Source organism: Triturus cristatus, chromosome 8 (assembly GCF_964204655.1).
Source record: "Triturus cristatus chromosome 8, aTriCri1.1, whole genome shotgun sequence".
NCBI lineage: Eukaryota > Metazoa > Chordata > Amphibia > Caudata > Salamandridae > Triturus > Triturus cristatus.
This window is the reverse complement of record NC_140591.1, coordinates 58,588,229-58,607,192: the sequence shown is the minus strand read 5'-3', so window position 1 is coordinate 58,607,192 and position 18,964 is coordinate 58,588,229. Positions and strand designations below refer to the sequence as shown.

The 18,964-nt window shown below is 46.8% G+C and overlaps 1 protein-coding gene across 4 annotated transcripts in view; it reads left to right on the top strand.

The window, feature by feature from the left end:
- Window positions 1-18,964, top strand: part of TTF2 (transcription termination factor 2) — a 186,546-nt gene that overhangs the window by 54,227 nt on the left and 113,355 nt on the right. For all 4 annotated transcript variants that reach the window (XM_085620975.1, XM_085620976.1, XM_085620977.1 and 1 more), the window contains exons 9-11: window positions 3,825-3,982; window positions 7,263-7,344; window positions 12,710-12,829. In XM_085620975.1, coding sequence (XP_085477101.1) covers window positions 3,825-3,982; window positions 7,263-7,344; window positions 12,710-12,829 — 360 coding nt within the window. The remainder of the gene's footprint in view (window positions 1-3,824; window positions 3,983-7,262; window positions 7,345-12,709; window positions 12,830-18,964) is intronic.

Below are 18,964 nucleotides of genomic sequence, written 5' to 3'. Positions count from 1 at the left end.
TGTCCCCAATATTTTTCTCTCTTCAATTTGCATTTTTTCGGTTTACATTTCCCTTTGCAGAAAAAATGATTCAGTATTGTGTGCTTGCCAGAGATCACCTGCTTGGAAGTCATTTTTTGAGTCTATGGCTAAGATGGCGCTTCACAGGAGCCCTGCACCTCTGGTGGTTCCATACTCTAGTGTGGGCGGCTAGAACTGTGGCATGAGGAGTAGAGTTATTTAGAGCATAGACATGAAGCCTTAATGTTTTGGGTGATATTTATTTCCTGAACGGAAGGGCATTTTTGGGATTCAACTTGCATGTAGTACAGCCCTATTTATGTAGTAAAGAAAGAACATTAAGTTGTAGAGCTCTTTGAGGTATGGGCCATTCGTTCTCCAACTTTTTATTTATTTTTATTGTGAGTTAAATGAGACTGTGGTGTTTTTAACATCTATACACTGGCAGAGGTGTTGTATATTATAGACGAATTATGCGGCAGTGTTCGGGACATTATGCAGCAAGAAAAGGCAAATTATGAGACATAATGCAGCAGTTTTTGGAATAGTATTGCTTCATTGTTTTGTCATTTTTAAACTTTGTAACTCTGTCTCAGCATTGGTTGCACCTCCTTTGTACCATTTTATTACCAAATATAGCAACAAGCAACAAAAAGGTGACTAGTCCAGCTTTGCAAAGGGCCTTTCACTGTGCGGCAACATGTGTTACTGAATTTTTTGTAACTTTTGAACTGATTGAACTAGAAACTATTTTTTGTTGTTAAAATGTGCAGATTATGCGGTAGATGATGGGTTATGTGGCAAATGCAGCATATCTATAAATATGCAAAAATTGTTGCATAATCGCATAATTCCAGTGGCCCTCATTATAGATGATCCCACTATATCTAGGGGATTGGATTTGGCAGTTCCACTGTAAATAAACCTGGCAACCTAACCGTGCATTCAAAAGTACTTGGGGTTACATTAGAATTAGTGTCAGTCAGTTGTCCTTTGAATTTTCGAATGCAAGTGTGAGTCTGCAAGCGTTTGAAAGCTGGTCCTCACACACATCGGTGGGATCGGCCATAACACCAAGGAAACTGGTCCTGCAGGTCTGATGTGATGTGACGGGAGCAGAGACTGTCATTCTCCTTCTAGCCTGCGTTCTGTACCGTGAGTATCCGTTTCCTCCCTTGGCTGTAGTTGCCCCTCTGCAAAATCACATGGGTGAGACCCATCCTCTGCAAGATCTCCACTGCTTTTAGTGTAACCAGAGAGATCACATCTTCGACATTCAATAATTTACACAAGGGCTTTGGGGAAGTTACCAGACCTCATGCGACAGGTTGTCTGCCTCCCCCGCCCCCCCTTGCCCTCAGCCACTGTTTCACTGCAGTCCTGTCAGTTCAGTACTGGTGCACCTGCAGTTAGTAACAGCTCCTGCACTTGAAATAACGTGCAAAGTTTTCGCCCTAGAAATAAAATACTTCAGCATTGATGTCCGACACCTGCTTACGTCAAAGGTCTTGTGCTGAAGGCAGGGGTCCTTAATAAGTGAGTGAGGGGGGCGGGGGGGGAGCGCTGTTATTATCCTGAAAGTAAGGGCACTAAGGCTGTGGGAACCCCAGCGCAACCTCGAACAGGCCTTTTTTCTTGCTGGAAGGAAATCGAGCACATCTGCACAGGCTGTCGATAAAACAGCTGGTCAGAACCCAGCACAGTTCTGGGTACACTGGAGACCAGGCACGTCACTCGCTTCACAGCTACAGAATCCGCTCCGCTCCACTCCTTGCCTCACTCAGGGTAATAGTAACGACTCAAGGGGTGGAACTGCCAAAGTAGTGCGGTCATTTATCATTCAACCTTCTGAAATATTACAAGCGCTACCTAATTTGTGTTGCATACTCTATCGAACCGCAGGTTCCTTGCCTTTAGAATGCTCCCAGATTCCAGACTTGATCTGGAGTATTTTCTAGCAGTGGTACTGTGTGCTGCTAGGTGGCGCTCTGTGGTTCCAAAGTGATCGTCCCTCCCGGAAGGGATGAAGTGTACCTGAATATAAGCACCGCATTTGCCTGCTGATGTCCGTTCCTTTCTATGCATGTCCTTTGACAAAAATGAGAGCAGAGCGCCTAATCCATGTTGGTCTACTGAAAACATCCAAAAATTCCTTCAAAAGTCTGCTCGGAACAATATCTCCAGCAAAGCTGACAGTATTCAAGCTAGACCGAGCCTGCAGAAAGCACATGTTTGTCAAGAGCCCTCATGATGTGTCAGAAGTGGTTGGGCTCCAAACACGACTAAGTCCTGTGATAACTGCCCCCTGATGCACCAAAAAGTGACCTGGGAATGAGGGACTAAGCTCTACGTCGCTGAAACTAAAAAGAGTTTGCGGTTTCCTCCCGAAAGTCATGGGGCTTCTCGCGCTTCCAAAACCATACCTATGGAAAGTCTGGCTTCTAGTCATGGACTTCTGTAATTCCATATCAAAGACGCACCATTAGCGCAAGAAAGCCAAGCAGGATTCAACCCCATACCACTCTTTAAAGTCTGGCAGAAAGGCTCAAGGATGTCGATCTAAAGACATTACCCCTTCTGTAGTCACCCTAATCTGAACTGTTCCATCAGTTGGTCTGGTGCGGCCCAAACCCCCTGGGCCATTGTCAACTTTGCAGGAAATAGCGGCTGTTCAAGAAGCCCTGATGCAAATGAATCTTGCGCTTCTGTCACACATGCACGTTCAAGAGAGCCTCTGCCAGTGTGTCTGCCTCTTAGACAGATTAACTCTGGTCCTGCTGCGAGGCCTGTACTGGGCGCAGTTCAGACTTCGATTCCGCCATTAAGGACCATGCCAGTTTGGTTTTGCTCTAGTGCCGACTCCTCTGGCCAAAGATCTGGATCCAGCACGTATTTCTGATCGCAATTGGACGTTTGTCCACTCCAGGCCTACGCTATAAAATTACAAAGGAACCACCATTCACTCTACAGCCAAACGCCAATCCGATCCCTCGCCTTGAACACCTGTTACCAGAGGCTAGAAGCTCTTTCTGAATCTGATTCTGATGTGATTCAGAATATACTTGATGTTCCTCATGATACTGATGAGAAGGCTGAGCATTACAACCCTCATAATGCTGATGATGGCTTATATTTATACCCACCTAAGGACGGTGGGCTATGCTCGCCCCCCGGGGTGCGCCTAGTCGCCCCCCAACCCCGGGGTGGGCCTAGGCGCCCCCCCCGGGTGGAGCTAGGCTCGCCCCCTGAGCCACCAACAGAAGTGACGCGCCTTTCTAGTTTAGAATAACAATGGCGGGCGGTATTTTCTGGTAGTTGTTCTGTGAAATGTTTATAGTCTTTTGTTGTATGTTCCAGTTACACAGTAAGTTCATTTTGTGTCAATGTGGGCTTATGCTAGACCCAAACTCCTTTATTGGATCTGGTCTAAACCTCTTTGATTTTAGCACTATCCATTGTCACGCATATATTCAAAATATATCTATTTTTAAATATGTATGCCAGCTTTAATTGTGAGGTTATGAGAAAAGTCCAAATTGGTTGGCAGAGATGTTTCAGTAGGTGTGGGCTTTTTGTTTTGTTCTGCGCCTTTGCGCTGGCTTTGCCAGCCTGCACTCTAGGTGTCCCTGCTTCTGAGATGCCAGACTTTGTTTCATTCTGCCTGTGTTACCAGCTTAGAACTTGTTTAAGACCATGTTTCAGAAGGCTTGTGGTTGGTAACCATGTATGTCAAGGAGGCACCAGTGTACTGGGAGGGAGAGGACTGTAGCTTGATGCCTATGTACAGGACTGTCATACGTGCTAATGGTGGTTATTTCTCACAGTGAACCCGCAGTGGCAGGGTCTCTATGGAGGTCGGATGACTGAAGATCGGCTCTGCGCTGTGCGGAATGCCACAAGTGAGGCCATCGACCACCTGCACAAGTCCTTCGAATCGTGTCCATCGCCGGAGACCACTGTGGACGATCCGCCTGGACTCAAGGTGTGAGCATGAAGATGCTGAGGAGGCGTCGCTGTGGAGAGCGGCGAGGCCTTTGAGTAGTACTTTATTCTGCTGTTTTTAGTGCCTCCGTTTCATCTTAGGATTGTATGTATCCGCTGGTGGCCACCGAAGTGGTTGACGATTCACTGTCGTTCTTGTATATTTTCATACACATCCTCTGGGCGAGCAATGATGAGCTGTCAAATGCCCGCAGTAGCCCAGTCTGTTCTGTGGACCGCTGCCTCCTGCTGCCAGTGTTGGAGCCTGAAACCACCCTCCTCATTCGCTATACCTTTCTGACCATCCCTTTATCCACTTGAGGATCCATGTGCGGGCGTAGCTGAGTCGGTGGGAGGGTTGGGAAGGGGGTTTCTTTGTTCTTTTTAGAAATTATTGTTGTTGAACCATCAATATGATGAGTTGACCTATTGGTGGCATTGGTTTTGAAGTTGGGCTTTGGTTCCTTGAGTATATGCGAGAAATGGACAAGCTTGTGCGCAGATGCATGGACCCATGCTGGGAAACTGTATAATGCACAGTATGCTTATGAAACTAAAGGGTTGATGAGGAATACTGCACTACTGCTACTAGGTTATAAGTAATGCACTATATGATTTTGCCTCAAATATAGGGTTATTGTATGGATGTATTATGTCCGAAAATGCAATAAAATCTTTTATAAAAAAAAAAAAAGAAATCCACTTTAGAAAGTGTAGAAAGTCTCAGAGTTCCAACACCTTAGATACCTGTAAGTACTCTTCCAATTGAACTCCAAAGCCGTCCAACCAAGCTTGCCTGCATGCTGAGGTGTGTCAAAGCCTCCTGGGTACTTTCTGATCCTTAAACAAGACACCAGCCCTCTTTTGTAGGGTTAGTCTTGTTTCTTCCCAGGTTAACTATGCTTTCCTTGCTGGTACCTGCTCCACACTTCTTTACATTTGTGGATGCCATATTAAGGCTAATAAACCGATGTCCTACCAGTCTACCACACCATCTTTTTAAAACATTTTTAAGAGTTTTATATAGCGCGAACTAGACCTGAGAATTTGGGTATCAGAGTGCTTTACATGAGCACCAGTTTCGTTACAGATGGACACAGGATGTTGAGCGTCGTTGCCGAGATTCAAACCCTGTTCCCCAGCTCCGAAGTCGACTGCCCTAGCCTTAAGATTACATCCTCTCCCCCATCTCATTTTTGTTATCTCTGTTTCCCAACTTCCTTTCCCCCCAAATGCCTGAGTGTAAAGTCCAGTCTACTCATGAGTCTGTATTCCTATGATTTATCCCACTCTTGGTCCAGCGTGTCCTCTGACCTATGCCCACAGCGTCCCCCTTTTTATGTATCCCTACCTCCTTGAGCTAACTCCCATTCAGTGTTGGCCCATCCCACAAAACTATTGTCACCAACATCGCTGTGATTGGCTCTTGTAAGTTGCCTATTCTCAGTCTCCTCATGATCCTCAGACTTCCCATCAGCACCTTTGCCAATTTGGATCCCCCGTAGTTTAGTTCCGTTATGTCCTCTCTTCCCTCTGCAGTGATTCTGTTGGTAACTATAGTTTGACTCCTCCCATCACCTCTTCCTGTACTCCACGCCGGTCCCTGGCTGCCTTTCAGCTAATGAGTAGGTTTTTCTGTCGGTCTCTCACGGTTTCTGTGCCCCGCGGTGGTTCTGGGTCTCTGCCCGTCTTGCGAAGGTTCTCTGAAATCCTTTGCTTCCTGCCCCTGCCACCTTCTACCTTGATGTTGCTCCACCTCTGCCAACACACCCCTTAGTACAATCCTCTTTTTCTGACAATTGAGGGCAATCCTTCAACTGGAGTCCTTCACCACCTTTGCTGCTACAGTGGCCAGGACCCATCTACCAGGGATCACACCAATCCTCCCACAAACTTCCTTTCCAGACCATCCAATCCCTGGTCACACATCCTTTCTTTAGTAGGTTGGACTCCTGTGGGCCCTGTTCGTTGTTCTTCCCACTGAGTTAAACCATGAACTTTGCATCATGTGTGTTTTTTATTCTTCAGACCAACCTCTGTCTCCCTACAGCCATAAAGCTTTCTGCGAGACGAAGACAGGTCACTGTATAAACCCCTCACCTTGGTGTTTATGGTAGTACACTGCACCAGCCACACTTAACCTCACAATGTGCTCCTTACACCTCAGCCAGTCAAAGGTTTCTGGTCATTCACAAAGCACCCTACATCCCATTAGCGTAGACATTTAAACCTATTTGACTCTCTACAGGAAAGTCCCAATACCCATTTTTACTTGCATCTATGTCTATTATTGAAGTCCTCCTCCTAGGATTGTAGCCCACCGCCCCATAACCGTATTTCTTCTTCTCCCCCCCCCCCCCCCCTACTCCCTCCTCAAAACACACACAAAAGCCACGAGGCCAAAAGCAGACTGGTTTGTAGATGTCAGCAGAAGCCAGAGTTGGCAATATTGGACAATATTTCACATGTTACTCATTGTATATTTTTTGTTTACATGTTTATTTTGTGGCATTTACCTCAAACGCTGTTTTCTTCAAAGAGCAGCCTAAAGTGTGCACGGACACTGGTATGGTTTTATTATCATGAGTAAATTGTTGACAAATACACAGTGCTGAGGGTCATTGGAATTGTGCAGCTCTGTGCCTGTAGTGGTTACCTCATAATTATGGATTTCATGCACTTGCCTCATAATTTGCAACAAAGTTTTCACAATTTGCAGATGTCACCAAAATGATCTTTCATGTTCAATTTGATTAAAATGGTGCCACCAGAAAAAGTGCTACATATTTTTTTTAAATGGTGGTGCATAATATGGTCTTCCATGCCGCATAACCCTGATAGCCATGACGTTGTTAAAGCTCTGCCGAGTGGTTTAGGGGCTGTTAAGATGATAAAATCCATATGTTACAGGCAACCATTAAATATTTTCTATATCTTACTGTTCCCTGTATGTGTGCGTCTATATTTAAAAAAAAAATGGTATTTTCTGGGGACTGTTCCGTCACTGAATTTCTTATTCGTTATCAGCCATATCATATGTTTAATATGTAAGCACTGATAATAGCCGTTTAGCCATCAACAACAATTCTGTTTGGAAACAGTTTGTGCCTACGAAATACATTTGTGTTGGAGTATCTCACTGGTCCGATCTGTGCATTATTTTTAATCTTTGTTTAGCCATGACATCAAAAAGATGTCCTGCGTCTTCTTCGTACCCTTATTTACAAAGGCCCTCCTGGAAGAGCACTAACTCACTTTGTGCTGTGGTTTGTTGTTCGCAGGTCCCTCTTCTACTACATCAAAAGCAAGCACTGGCATGGCTGCTCTGGAGAGAGGCGCAGAAACCGTCAGGAGGAATTCTAGGTAAGCAGGTGTCCAAGCACTTAACATAGCGAGGTCCCCGTGGAAAGAGGTGCTTTTCCGCCGGAAACGGATATTGCTACCATTGTAGTTCTTCCGAAATTCCAACCTCCTTCCCGACTCTGTGCAGAGTATTGCCCCATTTCCCTCCTTAATACTGAAATTAAACTCTATGCTACTATCTTGGCCCAACGGCTGAAACCCTATCTGGCCCTCTTGGTCCATCCGGATCGATGCGGGTTCATGCCTCAGCGTGGGAGCTGTCACTGCCTTCGGCTGCAGACGGCCCTGGCGCATTGGCATCGACTTACCCCATACTTGGCGCTCCTGTCCATCGACTTCGAGAAAGCCTTCGACTCGGTGGACTGGACGTACCTGCGGGATGTCCTGATTGAGATGGGGTGTGGGCCCTACTTCTGTTCTCTGGTTCGGGTCCTCTACGCTCACCCGAGAGCACGTGTACTGGTCAACGGGGTGTTGTCCGAGGCCTTCCCTATCACCAGGGGCACCAGGCAAGGATGTCCCCTCTCCCCATTACTATTCACCCTGGCGATGGAGCCCTTGGCATCCCTGGTGCGGGCGGAGGAGCGTCTGCACGGATGGGAGTGGCCCCATGCGGCCGCGGACAAGATCGCATTGTAAGCAGACGACGTCCTTGTTTTCCTGTCTGACCCAGCCTCTTCCGGACCACACTGCCTTCGAATTCTGCATGCATTCGAGCAGGCCTCTGGGCTGCGGCTCAACCCCGGGAAATCGGTACTGGTCCCCCTACATCTCTCTAGAGAATGCTTTGATTGGCAGTCTGCCATACCACTACGGAGGCAGTCTTTTTTTAAGTATCTGGGGATCTGGGTCGCACTTCTTCCTGAGCTGGGCTGGTCCCTTAATGTGGCCCCGCTGGTCAAGAAGGCCAACGCGGACCTTCTCAAGTGGAAGGCGTTGCCTCTGAACCCCCTGGGGAGGGTGGCCCTGTTTAAAATGATGATCCTCCCCAGGTTCCTTTACGTCCTACAGAACACACCCTTTTGTTTCTCCAGGGCATGGTTCAGGGAACTAGACAGTCTAATCACCAAGTTTCTCTGGAGCAGAGGGCGAGCCCGCGTTGCCCTGTCGACCTGTCAGATTCCTTCTTACGATGGAGGAATCGGGATGACGCACCTGTATTTGTATTTTCTGGCGGTGCGTCTACTGGTCATCCACGACTGGTTCAATGGGGGCTGGTCAGATCCAGCATACAGGCTGGAACTCAGTGAATTGGGGTTTGTGGACATCCAGGTCATGATGTATGGAGGGCCCATTCCGGCTCGACTGCCAAGCGTAACGCGCTCCGTGTTCTTGGCCTGGTGGGCAGCGCTCTGTCATATCGGATGGACGGGGAAGCTAACCCAATGTACCCCCCCCCCCCTCTGGCATGGGGCGTGGCTCCGGGAGGTGAGCAGGCTGCAGGGGTTCCGAACCTGGGACCTTTTGGTATCGCCCAGTTGGGGACGTCTGGGTAAGGGGCCATATGCTGTCCTTCCAGGAGCTCCGACATCGCTACTCCCTCCATTCGTCTCAGTTTTATAAATATATTTTGGATGGGTTCAGGAATGACAAGTTGTTTTTTTAATACAGCTGTGATTGTGGCCAAGCGGGACATTGTGGCGGCCTGGATAAGCCCTGACCCACCCACCCTGGAACGGTGGCGAAGTGGGGTGGACTGGTGCGCGACCCAAGAAAGAGCCCTTTATAAAGCCAAGGGGTGCGTTAGGAAATACCTCAGAGTGTGGGGAAAGTGGTTGGGGAATGTGGAGGGTCCAGCTTAACCTGGTCCTAACTTCTGTCTTTGTACTTTTATGGGGACAGTGAGACGGGGTTGCAATGAACGTGCGAATGTATTCAAAACAGTGATTTCCGTATATTGGGTGAATTGTTCCTATGTTTTTAAAATCAATAAAAATGTGTTCATCAAAAAACATAGCTAGTCTTGTGGGGGCTCATAGCCAGCATTTTAGCTTGCTGGTACTGCTGCACACCCTGGCCACAGTTAAACATAATTTTATCTGGTATGACAATGTATGCTATTCATACCTCCAGTAAAAGTTTGACTTTAGCCATGTACCCACACATGGATATGTAAGTTATCTTTATAGGAAACTAGTTTTTAGCATTTTGGGTCTCTCTTCAACTTTGAACCCTTGACCATGAAAAGGAAACTTGTGTTGTGGTTCAGATGGGATGACAGAGTTCCTTTCAGGGCAAGGTACCAGATTGGGACCCATTAAACTTGCTCTCAAGTAAATGAGTCTTTTAGTAGAAATATAAACACTCCTGCCTTATACCTCACCATAAGAGTTTTGCGTTTAAACATTTTCCTGCATTGTAGCCCCCAGTGCTGTCTTCGACTAATCCATGCACTCACTGTTGTGCTTAAAAAATCTGTAGGTGTAGTTATGAATCCTTACCTGTAGGGTTTCTCTTCTCAAATCCTAACTCGTGACACTAAGTAGAACAATAAAAGGCTTGCATCAGTGGTGACAGTCAAATTGTGCTCTGGTGGACGTATAGGCCAATTAAAAAAAAAAATATATATATATTATTTTGTACGGATACCTACTTTAGTGAGAGGCTGTAAATGTCAAATAAGTGTTTGAGACGTCCACTGTGATGGGTAGCCAAAGTGTGTCCAATGGTGCAATCATTTGGCGTATTATCGAATTCTTGACATTGTGCTCCCCCTATACAAAAAGTGGTCAGAGTACAATAAGATGGTTAAGAACTTGTTTCTTCATCCTCCAATAGCTTTCACAGATATGCACGTGGACTGGTGTAGGGTCAATGATGGCCAACTCACAAAAAATGTCCACTCTTGCGTTTCATTAATAGTGTTGCCTTTTTGGATGTTTCTGGCCCAGCTTATGGGTCACCTTTCCTGAAAACAGATATAAATGATTGATTATACCTAAACAAGCTTCATATTCCGATTATTCATCAGTGTCTCAGAGTGAATCTTCTTGTATGTTCCTTGTGAAGGTAATCCATTCTTGCTTCCCTCCTGCTCAAAATGTCTACTTTAGCTGAAGTTGTCATATCACTCGTACATCATGATTTTATTTAGACCAATTTTGTGGTCTTATTCAAACATTTATAGATGTATGTTACCATTTCATCATAAGCCTTTCCCATGTGTCGCACAGTTTGGAACACATGTATTCTTTGTGTTCTGTAGCGGCGCTGTCAAACTGTAGTGGTCATAAGTAATGTATGCACAAGTACAATTAATTGCCCAATAGTATACGTTATTACTCATATGAGCTCTTTTAAAATGCATTGATATGTATTAATATAGGGTCTGCAAAGGGCATACATGATGCTCCAGACTTTGAGATTACATGTATGTAGATGAACATTACAAAAATATTAAGCAAGAAGACTAATAAAGGGTAAACTATAAAAAAAAAATGTATCTTGATGTGGGATATTTGTATACGACTTGATCTTTCCCTAAATTGTATAGGACTCCGCTTGTCCTTAAGTAAGAAGAGGCAAGGCCCGGACTGAACACAATTGAAAGAACGAAGACCTTGGCTGTAAGGAGGGCTTTCTAGTCTTTCTCTTCTGGCCAGAACTTGTGGGTATCTTTAACTTGCTTCATGTTACTGCACATCTACTCTTGGGTGCTTAAATGCAATTCTTTCCACTGTGACCACATTATACGTCTAACCGAAAACAAGTATCGTATCACTTAATCTTGCCTTTCTTATCTTAGAGCACATGTCCTACCAAGAAACCAGGTTTTAGTGTTTTATTATGAAGAGACACGGACTACTATGTCTTTTTCCATCCAGCGTGAACTCTACGTGCATAAGAGTTGTGATCTGCCACAAACAAGTGGCCAAGTACCTTCAGCTCTTGACCCTCAGGGCTAGTGTGGTCTAGGCAGTCCAAGGTTCCCAGGGGAGGGGGCAAGGCAGAGGGAGGAACACAGACTCATCCCAAAATACGCACAGCAGCAATGATCTGTTGTTCAGCTAAATACTCAAGCGCTCATTCCTCTGCCCTCTCCTTTTGGATGCAGTCTCTCTGTAGGAGCGACTCCAAATCTGATAGCCCCACAACACAGCCTACAGGAGTGACTAGAATTTCACACCTGGATCTCCGCCACAGTGATGTGTATCAAAAGGTTTGCCCTACTGTTTGATTCTCTTACCTGCCCCACCTCCTTCCTGCGATGTGCTCAGGTGCCCTCCTTGAACTCTCACTGAATCAAAGAGCACCCTTTGAAGTGTACTGGGGGACCCTGGCTTGCTCTTCTGTGTGTCCACCCAGCTGCCTCCACCACGCTTGTGGGAAGCCTGGCTCTCCCTTCGCAGTGGGTCCACCCAGCCTCCTCCACCCAGCCTCCTCCACCGCGCTTGTGCTGCTTCACTCCTGGTAAAAGGAGTCTCCTTTCACCACTAGGAGCGTAGCACTTTAGGTGCCCCTCCCGGTTCAACAAGACTCAATCCATGAGAGAACTATGCCAATCACACGTTTGCCAATGACAACAAAAATCTGTATTAGGACTCCAGATATTAGTACAGTTGAGGCATTGCGAGCAGGGGTTGCACATCCATTACCATGCAGAGGATTTTTCCGCCCCAACACCACATCTGGCATTGTAAGGACCAAGAGGCCAGACCCTTTCCAGGGCTTTTTGGAGTCCATTTCTGCTGTCTTCGCCTATTTTGCCTTTCTCCTCTCCACTGGATTCAAGCTGGCGTGGCTGATGAGGGGTGATGCCCCAAAACCGGTCCCAGGATGCTTGTTTCTGGTCCAGGCAGGGCCAAGCTTGTCAGTTCGGTCTAGACTATTCCCATGGGGAGCAGGGTGAAGACTGATTTGCATATGGCTGGGTCCAAACTGGGGAGGCATGGTGCGCAAACAAATGAATGATTAAACCCAGATCCTTGTGATTGGGTGTGAATGTTTGCATTGTTCAGCATTCCGTCCAATTGTTTCTTTTGCATTTCTCCTCTCAAGCACGCTTCACTTTTCTAGTTGGAGTCACATTTTAATGATTTTTATATTTTTTTGTTTTATTTCTGGAATGAATTGTTCCCAATGTTTTATAGACGGTTCCGGATGTAAGCCGCTCTGCTCCAGGAGTGGGCAAACGTAGCAGTCTATTAGAGATCATGTTTTTTTAAAACTCAGGTCACAGGTAAATAAGATCTTAATTGGCTGGTGTATCCGTTGTCCTCCGTTCAATGACTGCACCTTGTAGACTCTTGGCCATGCTATTTCCATTTTCCTCATATAAATGATTTATTTTCTAGTACCCTCCTTTCTCCTGTCTGTCACAGCAGTGCTTTTTCCTCTGGTTTATTTGCATACATTTTTTTGACAGCTGATGACATGGGATTGGGAAAGACTTTAACTATGATCGCCCTCATCCTGGCCCAGAAGAAACGACAGAAGGTTAAAGAGAAGGAAGACAAGAAGCTGGAGGCCTGGATCTCCAAGAATGGTAACGATCTCTTGCTCCCGTTAATCCACTTCAGCCTAAATAATCTTTTAGTAAGGCGCTAAACGCTTGACCAAGAAAGATCTGAAAACATGCATTAAAAGGCATCCACAATGTATGTGGACAAGGTCATACTCCAGAACTCTCCTGGTTCCCTAGAGTACTTTCCTGAAAAGAAAATGATTTATAGACTCATCCGATAGAGAAACCCTCAACATTCTCGGGGAAACATCTACTCATGTCCCAAAGGTCAATGATTATAGCACAAATTAATGTTAACTATTATCTGATGCTCGACTATACATTGTTTGGTTTATGAAAATTAAGACTGTTTCTTCTATTGACTTTTACTATATTTCGGCTCCATAAAGTGCCCTGTCATCAGGTGTGGGTGAAGATATCACTACATAACATCTTCAAAGTCTGAAATTTGTCATTGTAAAGTTCTCACTACATCTTATTGAGTGGTTTTGCTATTTATCCTACTGCATTAAACAATTTTCAGTACAGAGGATATCTGACCTTAGGGCCAAGGCCCACCCTTCTTACTCTTTCATACTTCTCGAAGTTCATTACGCCGTCCACTTCAGAAAAGGCTTATGTTTTGGGCTAATGCACCACTTCAATTTAACTGGCATACCAACAGAAGCCGGACACTAAATTCCTTGATTTCTATAAAGGTTTTATTGCAAATCAGAAAAGACTGCTCCCATGCCACATCACTCTTCTCTGATGAAACAACACCCAACCCATCTTTTCCCATCAGGTGGCCAATCTCCGTATGACCCTGATGGCACCTCGGATGTGCGTGTATGTAGTTCTTCATTACGAGTGCCACAGTATATAATGTGAATTCCATACCACTGGAGTTAGTGATTCCTGTTGAGTCTGGCGGCGTGTAATTAACTGTGAATATGGGTTGAACCTAGAGAATTGTATGCAAAAGGAGGAACTGCCAAGGAAATTCCATCTCCTTCTCCCATGCAGTTTGCCTTAGAGATTTCAACTGCTTTGCAGACATTCTCCTGGGGAAACGTGACATTTCTATGTTTCTACAGAGCTTGTAAGTCTGGATACCTGCATTGTAAGAGAGTAGGATCTGCACTTATGTTGCCCCCACTTTTTTCTGATGTTTACACTGGTTTCTGGCTATAGTGTGGCTGGGACCCTGCTAATCAGGGTCCCAGCCTCTGTTCTCTCTAAACAACTTGGAGTGCATATTAGATGCACTAGTGATTGGATACTGTGGTACCTTATGAGCCCCTAGTATATGGTACCTTGGGTACCAAGGGCATAGGTACTTCACAGGCCTACCAGGGGCAGAAGCATGTATTATGCCACCCCTGGGAAGCAGACTAAATCTGACACCACAGGCCTGCTACTGCAGCCTGGGTGAGGTAGTGTTAGCACTTCTCACTGAGATATAGGTTCCCTATATCTCTCCCTGCACACACATTTAAACTTATCAGTTACCCCTAAGGCAGGCCCTATCAATCCTGAGGGCAGGGTGCTTGGTTTCCATGTGTGGGGGTGCCTCTGCCTGAGCAGAGCCCCTCTGCAGCTCTCAGTCCATTCTCTGGGGCTGTTTGTAAATGAGGTCAAACTGTATACTCTTAAGTGCATTACAACCTCGCGGTACATGCTAACTCTGGGATGGCTGCATCAAAACATGTAGTGTTTGGTGTCAAACGCTTTGGAATCATACCCCCACACCAGTAACTGGTGTGGGAGTATGATCTCACCCTTCTAGAGGGATAGACATGTACCTACTGTGGAAATACGGTAGAATCCTGAAGAGCCCTGGCATCACAAAATGGATGCCACCAGTCACAGACACTGGGCTGCCCTCCTGCTGATGACCGAAGCTCGCAGTGGAGGAGGCCCAACAATAGGCATCCTGTCACAGGGAGATGTGGTCACCTCCCAGACAGGATTTAGTGTATTGGGGCTGGGTGGGTGCACTCCTAGAGTGCTTTGAAGTCCTGCACTGGGGGAGCAGTAGGCTCCTCTGGGCATACACCAGTTCAAACCGGCTCAGGGGCTAACTTCCCCTACTCTGGCGAGAAACTGAACAAAGGGAAGTGGCTGTAGCCACCCACTCCCCTGACCCTCCCATAGGTGGGGTCATAGAGCTAGTCCCTCCCTCCCTTCCTTTCAGTAGAAGTTAGGGAACCCTTGCCATTGCAAGCTAGTTATCCCTGTACGACGCTCTGAAGAAGAATCCTGGACCTTCGATGTTCCACTACCTCTGGAAGACGGAAGAATCTCCCTTGGAGTCAAGGAGTGACTCCCCTGCTTGGCAGGCACCCAATCTTGCAATCAGCGGTCGCAAACCTTCCCGCTCCTGCCAGAGTTCGAAGTCCCTGCATCCCAGGAAGAGGATTTCCTGACTTCTCCAAGGCCATCGTGAGTCCACAGCGACCCTGAGGCAAGTGGACCCCACGAGTGACGAGGAACCGCAATCCCTGGGTACCGTGCACTATTTTCGAGTGCAACCCCTTCACGACGTTCTACAAACTTGTGCTTTGGACCACATGTGGTCCAAGCCTCCAGCAGGATTTCCACGGAAGATCAGAGGCCTACCCCGTCCCGAGTGACCGTGGGCCCCTGTTGAGTGAATCCTCCCGAGGCGTCTTCGCGATCCCTTGCCGGTTGGCTCGTGGGCCCCAGAAGACTTTTCTACAGTTCTAAAGGGCTCCCATGGTTGCTCAAGGTATGCCCTGACTTACCCTCGCTGGATGAGTCCCTCAGACCTTGCTGGTCTGCACCGCTGACTTTTTACACTTTCCACGAGACTTGCTGTTGCCAAGGCTTGTTGGCTCCAATCTGGTCGCCGACACCGCAGTAAGCTGCAGACTTCATGGGACACGCCGAATCCAGCTCCTGGTCATCGTCGACGCCTCCTGGACCTCGTGGCTGAAGAGTCAAGACACCCGTGGATCACCTGAAGTCACCCGACGACTGTGGGCATCCATCTTCCTTGCCCCGGGTCACTGCCAAGTGACTTTGAACACTGTCCCCTCTGCTTTCAGGTCTTCCTTCTTCTGAATCCAGCCTTGGATTCCACCGGACACTTCTCCTGTCTTCACAAGCAGCAAGTCTTCTTTGGCTCCCATTGAAAACGACGCCGCGACCCAACACCAAAAGGCACCTATGCACCTGGCTTCCCTGGGTGAGGTAACTCCAGCACTACGGTGCTCCTGTGTGTTTTGGCTCTAGAACTACTTACCCTGTAAGTGAGTTGCTTGTAGACTTTCCTGAAGTATCCTAAAACTCTAAATTTCCAATCGCGACTTGCTCCATTGAAGTCAATTGGGATCCGCTGCTGTGTTCACACTGCATGCGTCTCCCGTGGGTCCTTTACTTACCTGCCTTGGGTGGATTAGTGAGGCCTCAGCACTTCTGAAGGCCCTAGACCTTGTCCCCTCGCAAGTCGTTATCTCGAAGTCTCTTTTTTAGTATATGGTCTGGTACGCCCCTAGGGCCCCAGCCATATTTGTGCTTAACTTATTGTGAAATATTTATTTGTGCATATGTCCTTGACTTCTAATCTCATAAAGAGATTAGCAGAGAGTTGTTAGTAATAAATACATATATATTTATATCTATACCTATACCTGTGTGGTGTCCTTTCATTTGGTAATTCAAGAGATTATAAGGTAAAACAAGCTGTTGTTCATTCCTCTAAAGTCTTAACCTGAAGGCTGCTCTCCACAGCTACCACTAGGATAGCTTTCTTTAAAAGGTTGTCTTAAACCTATCTACAATAAGAGTCGAATTGGACTGGTGCAAGGTGGCCACTTTAACTAGTGACCAGCATATGCCAGGCCAACTTCTCACATGCAGTAACACTGACTGCCACCATTGGGCATTCAGGGGCACTCACAATGAGGCTGTTCGTATGTGAGGACCACTGCTACACTGTGCTCTCTTGCAAATTAAGCGATCCACATAACTTTCCCTCATCACATTAGGGAGTTTTTCCATGGGATTCAAAGCAACTATGCGCTGCGCCAGGGTACCCTCCTGGGTGATCGTGCTGTTATGTTATGCAGATTTGTAGAGCGCACGCTCAGATGAGCACTTCTCCACTGACTATCGCACACTTCCGTCCTCAATGTTTCAGTACACCTTTCAGTGATACACTGTTCTTTAATGCATTATGTGTCTCCTCTACAGCACTCATTGCCGCCGCCCCCCACACCCCAACCCTCCAACAAAAAAAAACGCATGTTCTAGAGAAGGGGTAATTTCCCAAAGGTCTCTCACTGTAAGTTCAAAAAGTAATGGTGGTAGAAGACCTCTGCCTCCTTTAGAAGTTTTTGTTCCAGGGCTCAGCCTAAAGAAGCCCGGGGCATTTCACAGCTCTGGCCATCTCTTTCCTTATCTTACCCTGATCCTGTGCCTGTTTTGAAAAGGCTCAAGCCGTAACGTGAGGCGCACAGGTAGCCACGTTTCGGCAGGCAAGGCTGGATAACATATGGGTACTTCTCATGGTGAGCCTCTTCATTGTGTTGGGAACTGTTGAGCACACTGACTCTATCCGGGCCTCTGTCTTCAGCCATGGCTGTGATGCCTGGTGTCTGTTGCCCTATTTTAGGTCTGGCTTCGATGCCTCCATGAAAGTCATTTATGCTGATTAGAGTCTGTAGGGTGCCCACATTGCCCAGCCGGATGGAAGAGGTTATTCCCTCTACGAGAGCAAGGATGCTTGTTCCATTTGAGGTAGACACTTGCCGTGAGTACCTTTCCAAGGTGCAACACTTTACCTGCAAGGAAGAACTCTTGGTTGAGGCTTTGACACTCTAAAAACACTAGTTCAGAATTACCAGCATACGGAGGAGTAAATGCGTCTGTTTCTATGCCGCTACTTGGACCCTGGCTTATATTTAGATTTGCACAATGCTAGTGGTCTGGATTCCTCAAGGGATTCATCCATTCCTTATCCTTCTGTGCCTCCTTCGAAAGAGGTTTATTAAATTGCTGCTGTCCAGTTTCAGGCTACAGAGGTCTTAGAACTACCCCTTTCTTTGGAGGACCTCTGTCATCCTCACGGAAACGGCCTGCCACCACCACTCTGGTCGGTGCTCCCCTTTTAATGAGATGGGATTGCAGCCAGCAATGGTGGCCTAGGTAAACCACGTTTGTTCTTCCTTGGCTGTAACTAGACCATTTGCGCGTCAAAGTCTTGGGCCTTCTAGCCCCAAGTTTTTGAGGAATGCCAATTGTCCAGTGGTGCGCAATGTGCATGTACTCTGGGAGATGGCAAACTTGGCCACATGAAGGCTCTTTTCTACCAGCTGATTGAGACTTCATGCTTCATCACCAACTCAAAAATGTGGACTTGACTCGGTTGACCATCGCCCATTCCGTGTCAGTAATCTTTGTGCTTAAACAATATGCTTGGAGGCACTCTTGAGTCATCTCTGGAGCGGTCCAGGACAACTTGATAAACCTGCCCTTTGACTGGAACAACTATCAAGAAAAGACGTACTCCTCTTTGGAACATTTGAAGTGGAGCATGGCTACCGCTGTCACGTTCTGACCTATCCCAAGAGAAAAAGTTATCCACAATGCCACCAGTGACGTGACTTTTCTTGCTCACAGCTTGCTAGAGGGAGGCTTGTTGCAGCTTATTAAGGCCCGGCAGCCGCTTTTTCACAAGTACTGTGGAAAAAGCAGATCAGGCATTGGCCGCGTCTGTCCTATAGTGCTGCTGCTAAACCACTGTGATTTGCCCTCCATATATTTGTTCACCTGGTTGGCCGGGCAGGCAGCCCTTGTTCTGGCTTGGTGGAAGGTGATCAGCTTAAATAATTGGGTCCTTCAGATCGTTTCGAAAGGCTGCTCCCTCCACTTCTTGGATACCGCTCCAAACGTTCCCGCAGTTCTCCTTTCCTATTCCACCTCTTCAGTCTTGGAGGCGTTCTGTTCTGGAGTTCTGTTGTTCCTACACACAAGGGCCACAGTAGTGAAGCTGATCGAGCAAAAAAAAAAACATGGCGGCCTGCACTCTACTATGCGTTTCAAAGTTTCAGATTTGTTCATCAAAGTGGACAAGTTCAGGATGCTGTGTCTGGCATCTGCCATTGGACCCACAGGACGGAATAGTGGCCCTGAGCTGACTCCTACTTCTGC